The sequence below is a fragment of the Octopus sinensis genome, unplaced genomic scaffold (genome assembly GCF_006345805.1).
Source record: "Octopus sinensis unplaced genomic scaffold, ASM634580v1 Contig15209, whole genome shotgun sequence".
NCBI lineage: Eukaryota > Metazoa > Mollusca > Cephalopoda > Octopoda > Octopodidae > Octopus > Octopus sinensis.
Window position 1 is genome coordinate 62,501 of NW_021833603.1, and position 7,500 is coordinate 70,000.

A 7,500-nucleotide genomic window follows, 5' to 3' on the forward strand; every position below is an offset into this window, starting at 1 on the left:
TATCAAAGAAGCTTGAGAGGCGATTGGATGGAACCTACACTCGCCTCCTTATGAGAGCTCAAAATCTCTCGTGGAAGCGCCATCCAACCAAAATGCAAATATATGGGAAACTACCACCTGTGTTATCTCTTGTGAAAGGTAAGAGAGTCCAGTTTTCAGGACATAGTAGTAGTTTACCCCAGCTTGCAATATATTAGAAATTAACTGATATACAGTCAGTGATTTTGTAGTAAAAAAACTAGCTCGTTAAGAAAATCTCTATAAGAGACGAAAGCAGCACCTATACGGAAAAGTAATGATTATCGTCACATTTAACTCGGGAAAGCACCAAAACACCAAAATATCTGATATTAGGGATGTTTATGTCTTCCTCCCCTGATAAACCAAACAGACGATGCTTGCTACAAGAACCTTTAAAATGGAATTCAACGAAACTTGGTTGGAAATGTTGCTGTTACTAATTTTATATTTAAAACATACTTAGAAATTATCTGGTGGATGTAAGATATAAGATAAACATTAAATAAGATACTATAATTTAGGAAAAAAGCGTATAATTTAAGAAAAAATGATGTTCTAGTGAAGAGAACAATAAAATTATGAATCTTTTCATTCTGGTCTTCAATACAGTTTTGAGCATTTCTTTTTTTTATTTTTATGTCTTTTCCCTGCTCCTCGCCAAAATAGGTTTTATACATCTGATTACGGAAATTATAAAAAAACATGGGAAATAACAAAGAATTCCCAACAGCAGAGTTATTTGCTCTTACAACGAGCGTTCCTGAAATGATTAGGTTAATAATGATGGCCTACTAAAGATGATGTTTGGTCGGGATACCTAGTTATGATAAATATTAGCCAGGAGGGTCGCATCTAAAAAATTTTAACTCTACAAAAGCCCTTGGCTCTTATATATTTCCTTATATATATTCTCTAAAGGGTTCTCATGGTTCATATGAGCTTACTATAGACAATTTAATTTTATATGAATGCGCATGATCTGGTGGTTAGAGTGTTGTGCTAACAATCGCGATATCGTGAGCTCAATTCCTGGGCTGGCGCATTGTGATCGTGAGCAAAACACTTCATTATATGTTGCTTTGTGATCACTTTCGCATCTGTCATGAAGCATCTGTACAGATAATGACGACTTGAGGGAAGGCATGAGGTAATGTGCAGCACGATCATTTAATCACTGTAAACAAATAATTTGTGTAGATTGATGAGCAGGAAATTGCAAAATCGTATTTCCCGGGTCCCAGAGGGTACCCTACCATACAGAGATTCTTCTTATGTAATTAGCTAAAATTAACTTATGCAGGTATATACCGCTACCTCTTAGTAGAGTCGGTGTGGCATCGGAGAAAATGTTTTCCCATATTTTTATTTTGGCTCCTTGCCTTCTCAAATTCTGCTGAGATCACCTTCACTTTTTACTTTTTCAACGTTGATGAAGTAAAGTACAAAGTACCAGTCTGAAACCTTAGCCGAATGGATTTGTACTCTATTGCAAGCATTCAAGTCAGGTTCCCAGTTTGAAGAGTCCATCTTTCCCATTTTTTTCTCCCATCAGTCTCGAAGCTCCTGTAAAAAGCCTTGAACACTGTCTTTTCCCGTGAAGAAAGTTTTGTTATAAATGTTCCATCTCTATGCTTTATGAGTTCAAATCCCTCCACAGCATCCAAGGGTCACTGCCTGGCTCTTGGATGTCAATAGGAGAGGAATCTGCTCTGTTACAATCATTAAGACTAGGACACCATTTTGGGGATAGTTTCTTCCCTCTTTGCCATCAGTCTCGAAGACCTTTTAAAAGGTCATAGTTTGTGCCTTCTCAGAGGCCCTTTTCAGGTGCTTCTCGCTTCTGACTAATCGTTAAAAAGAAACATATTATCTCTAGTTAGTTTCTTATCATCTGAATGCTTTTAGCCAGATCCTGTTTATTTAATGACCTCAAGTCAATCAATTATAAAATATATCTACCCATCCATCTCTTCCACTATACGTAGGATAGTCGTGAAGATAGAATTTTCAGGCACCTCCCCCATAAAGCCCTATCAGAAACAACCCGCGTTAGACTTTCCCGTTGGAAAGTATTATCTAACTATCTTGGTCATGGTCTACTCTTATGTTTCGTGCCGGTTCGCTCGGTTTGAAAAATCCGTCTTGCGATTCTTTCCTGCAACCTTCTTATTTCATTATTGCCCACAAGAGGATAAATATAGAGGGAACAAACAAGGACAGACAAAGGGATTAAGTCGATTACGTTGACCCAAGTGCGTAACTGGTACTTAATTTATCGACCCCGAAAGGATGAAAGACAAAGTCGACCTCGGCGGAATTTGGACCCAGAACGTAACAGAGGACGAAATACCTATTTCTTTATTACCCACAAGGGGCTAAACACAGAGAGGACAAACAAGGACAGACAAACGGATTAAGTCGATTATATCAACCCCAGTGCGTAACTGGTACTTAGTTAATCGCCCCCGAAAGGATGAAAGGCAAAGTCGACCTCGGCGGAATTTGAACTCAGAACGTCACGGCAGACGAAATACGGCTATGCATTTCGCCCGGCGTGCTAACGTTTCTGCCAGCTCGCCGCCTTTCCTGCGACATTCTTATCACATATCTGTAGTACCAGAACAGTGACCTTTCAACGTGGAAAAGTAGCGGTCGGCCTGGAAGGACTCATTAATCTCCGAGCTATCCACCTTATCGAGTGTCTCTACTCCATAGACCTCACAGAGCAATTCCATTTTGGTCTCACTACATTGATAAACATAGGTGAAGGTAGGCACGAAAACCGAATTATGGGCATAATTACCTTTTTCGTCCTCATCAATAAATTCTTCTTGTCTTTTTTAGAGCAACGAATTTACATGCGACCACCTCAAAACCCAGTAAGTATCTTTCAATCTTACACATTCATTTATGCATTATATCAATTGTTACAACAGCACTACATATTCTATTATTTATCTGTTTCTTTCACCCGTGTCCCTCCTTTATATACTACTAGCAGTATCGCCCAGCGTTGTTCGGGTTTGTTTCGACCCTTTAGAATTGGAATTTTTGAAAAGTAAAAATTTTGAATTATGTAGCTTGTTATTCTCTTTAAGTGAACATTTTGGTTGAATAAAAATATCGTAAAAAATAGGGATTTTCATAGAAAAAAAAGCACCTTTTTAATGCAAATAACTTTTGGTGTTAACATAGTCCGATTTGAATTTTTTCTTCTATGGAAGGAAGAGCAAGCCTTCTTCTATCATACTTTCAATTTTGGTCAACTTGCGCCGCAAGGTCTCGGAGGAGATAGTGTTAGTTGAAGGCTACCAAACCTGCCATACACAGACAACTTCAGCTTTATATATAGAGAGATTATGTATTCTTTAAAACAGTTGTGTGACAAATGTTCCACCATGTTTCACAAAGTGTTACACATTCTCTTGTTTGTTTTCTTCTTGTTGTTGTTGTTTTAATCCCCATCGTGCGACCCAAGTCTTGCCCGTCATTTTCATCCCGTCTTTATTTTTTATTCCTCCAAAATATTATATACATTTGAATACATTATACAATGTATCGCAGGAGTGGCTGTCTGGTAAGAAGCTTGCCTCTCTACCACATGGTTTCGGATTTAGTTCCGCTGTATGGAACCTTGGGCAAGTGATTCTACCATGTTCTTGGGTCGACCAAATGTTTGTGAGTGGATTCGGTAGACAGAAACTAAAAGAAGCCCTTGTTATACATATATAAAAATGTGTGTGTGTGTATGTGTGTATGTGTGTGTGTCTGTGGTTGTCCGACACAGCATCACTTAAAAACTGATGTTAGAGTGTTTACGCTCTTGTAACCTAGCGGTTCTGCGAAAGAGACCGATAGAATTAGTAGTATGCTTTAAAAATATAAATCCTGGGGACGATTTGTTCGACTAACATCCATTATGATGGTGCCTCAGCATGGCCGCAGTCAGGTGACGTAATCAAAAAATAAAAAGATAAAAGACATTCCAGTACACAAGGAGAATAAAAACGCCTAATGTACACTCATTTTTCTTGATGTATACTCAGTAAATATACAGGGTGTCCTACAATTAACAATCTATTTTAATGAAATCGGAGAATTTTTCTAAAAGCTCCCTTTTATTTATATTAATCACGTATATTTAAGAGATGAGGAATTATGTACATTATTTACATTTGACGGATGTTTCATCAAATGTAAATAATGTAAATGAAATGCTTACCTGACAAAACCGACACCTGATCCACTTAGTTTTCTTTTAATTATAATTTGTCAAATCGTTAATTAAAGAACATTTTCCTTTTCATCATAAATAAAGAACACAAAAAAATTTCAAATCATTCGCTTTCAGGAACCACATTCAAGAAAGCGAGCTGAAATGAGACAAAATATTGATTACCGAGGAGTAAGTACAGCATCCTCGGATATTTTGATTTGTGTTTCCTTCAGCCACCACATCCTCCACTCCTTCCTCTTCCTCAATTCCTTCTCTTCTTCCTTCTCCTTCCCCTTCCCCTTCTTCTTGTTCTTCTTGTTCTTCTTGTTCTTCTTCTTCTTCTTCTTCTTCTTCTTCTTCTTCTTCTTCTTCTTCTTTTCTTCTTCTTCTTCTTCTTCTTCTTCTTCTTGTTCTTGTTCTTCTTCTTGTTCTTCTTCTTGTTCTTCTTCTTCTTCTTCTTCTTGTTCTTCTTGTTCTTCTTGTTCTTCTTCTTCTTCTTCTTCTTCTTCTTCTTCTTCTTCTTCTTCTTCTTTTGGTCAACTTGCGCCGCAGCGTCTCGGAGGAGATAGTGTTAGTTGAAGGCTACCAAACCTGCCATACACAGACAACTTCAGCTTTATATATAGAGAGATTTGCTTTAGTATCATAATGGGTTGCATATAGAGAACTTAATTTAGAGCGGATTGTAAATATTTGAAATCTACTTCTAGCATAGACGCTGGTCATTTCCAGTTGCCCTTAACTAAAAGTGTATTTTAAAAATTATATACGTAAATAAATTAATGTTACCTATAAGGTCATTTTTATGTGCTAGACCACTAATATAATCATTTTAATGATTATATTCTTATCTTATAAGTGGCACTCCGTCGGTTACGGCGACGAGAGTTCCAGTTGATACGATCAACGGAACTGCCTGCTCGTGTACCCTTAACGTAATTCTCGGGAAGATTCAGCGTGACACAGAGTGTGACAAGGCTGTCCCTTTGAAATACAGGCACAACAGAAAGAGGAAGAAAGAGTGAGAGAAAGTTGTGGTGAAAGAGTACAGCAGGGTTCGCCATCACCCTCTGCCGGAGATCGTGGAACCATACGTGTTTTTTTGGCTCAATAAACACTGGGAATCGAAACAGCGATCCTACGACCGCGAGTCCGCTGCCCTGACCACTGGGCCATTGTGCCTCCACTTCTTATCAGTTCACAATAAAGTAATACGCATAAAATTGTATCAATTGTTTTAAAATTTGCCTAATTTCATTGAAATTATATAATTCCGATTTCATTAAAATAGATCATTCTTGGACACCCTGTGTCCCGGAATTAAGAGTATGAATCGAACAAATAAAATGCTTCTTCGATGAAGCTGACACCCGATCCGTTTGCTTTTTCAATTATAATTAAAGAAATTGTTAATTAAAAGATATTTGCTTTTACATCATAAAAAAAAAATTTTCAAATAATTTTGGTTTGTTGTTTCTGTTTCAGATTCCAGAAATAAGAGCCAGAAACTCACGAAATTTTAATTACCAAAAAGTAAGCACAACATTCTTGGATATTGTTTCGTGTTTTCTTCAGCCGCCACCTCCACTCCTATTTTCTTCTCTTCTCCCTCCTCTTCATTTTTTTCCTCCTTCTTCATTCTCCCCTTCGTTCTCTCCATCTTCCCCCTAAACTTCCTCCTGTCCTTCTTCCTCCTACTCTTCCTCCTATACACACACACACACACACACACACATATATATATATATATATATATATATATATATGCGTGTGTGTCTGTGTTTGTGTATGTATATGTGTATGCATGTATGCATATATGCGTCTTTGGGCTTGTGTTGCTTTATTTACATACCTGTAACTTAGTGGTTCGACAACGGAGACCAGCAGAATATATACTAGACAGCAAAATGAAACACAGAAAAGGAGATCGATTTGTTCGAGTAGAGACACTTCAAGGCAGTGAACCGGAACTAGTAAATGATAAAAGACGAAAGTTAGCAGCTTGTCTGCTGTAAGCGACCTGAACGTGGCCACCCTTGTCGAATTTGAAGTACTTGATTGCCAAACCTTGTCACAACCTCGTTACGGTCGGGTCAGGCTTGACCCTTGCGCATCACCAATACCTGGTTATGTCGGATCTTATATTTTGTTTGACTTCCGCTTCCGCATCTTATTAGAAGACAAAAGCCACTCAACCACATTGATATGATTGGCTGAAACACATTGCACAAAATTGTGTAGAGGAAGAAGAGGAAGAGAGGTAAGAGGAGGAGGAGGAATGGGGAAGAAGGAAGAAGCAGAGCAGGAGCAAGAGGAGTTGGAGAAGATAGAATATGCGTGTGTGTGCGTGTGTGCGCGCGCGTGTTTTTGTGTATGTGTAAAGCCAGAACAATGCGAGAAGGTACAATAACCATATAACCATATAATTATATGAATAACCAATAACCATATAATTATATGAATCATATGGTTATTGACGATTTGTTTATTTTCAGCATATTAGGCATTGGAATTTTTTTCTTTTGCCTTTGTTTATAAGTTGTTTATAAATTTAACCTCTAAAGATATTTTTAACATGCTGGCCATTAATAGAATTTTTTACGAAAAATTTTATCCAAATTAGATATATATATAATGATATTTATATTTAGAGAGACCGACAGACAGACAGATAGAGACAGACAGAAAGAGGGAGAGAGAGTGTGATTCAATCCTGTATCCATACTGTTGTACACTTCATAGTATAGTGTGTGGTTGTGCAAACAAGGACATCTTCTAAGGAACCGATTCTAAGAAACCGATTCTCATGAATACTGGATGACTTACGGCTGCCACAACGGAGATGAGTCGATGAAAATATTTTGTCAATAAGCGATAGGTTTGTCGCTAAATGTTTGAAATTTTCCCCAAAAAAAGTGCCTAAGAGAGATAACGCAAAATTATCCAATGGTTGTCCTTTATAGTTTTGAAAAACTCTAACCACAATGGAAAGAAATTTCGGGTAAAACAATAAAAATAACGAGAGAAATGATAATACATTATTGAAGGATATCGTGTAGGCACGTGGCTCAGTGGTTAGGGTGTCAGCATCATGATTGTAAGATTGTGGTTTCGATTCCTGGACCGGGCGACGCGTTGTGTTCTTGAGCAAAACACTTCATTTCACGTTGCTCCAGTCCACTCAGTAAAGCTGCGATGGACTAGCGTCCCGTCCAGCTAGGGAACATATACGCCATAGAAACCGGGAAACCGGGCCCATGAGC

At 37.9% G+C, this 7,500-nt stretch overlaps 1 protein-coding gene across 3 annotated transcripts in view; it reads left to right on the forward strand.

The window, feature by feature from the left end:
• The window catches only part of LOC115230293, a 22,416-nt gene that overhangs the window by 14,297 nt on the left and 619 nt on the right, over positions 1–7,500 (forward strand). For 2 of the 3 annotated variants that reach the window (XM_036499595.1, XM_029800494.2), the window contains 3 exons: positions 2,866–2,900; positions 4,373–4,426; positions 5,723–5,770. In XM_036499595.1, coding sequence (XP_036355488.1) covers positions 2,866–2,900; positions 4,373–4,426; positions 5,723–5,770 — 137 coding nt within the window. The remainder of the gene's footprint in view (positions 1–2,865; positions 2,901–4,372; positions 4,427–5,722; positions 5,771–7,500) is intronic. The other variant, XM_029800495.2, reaches the window with a different exon arrangement.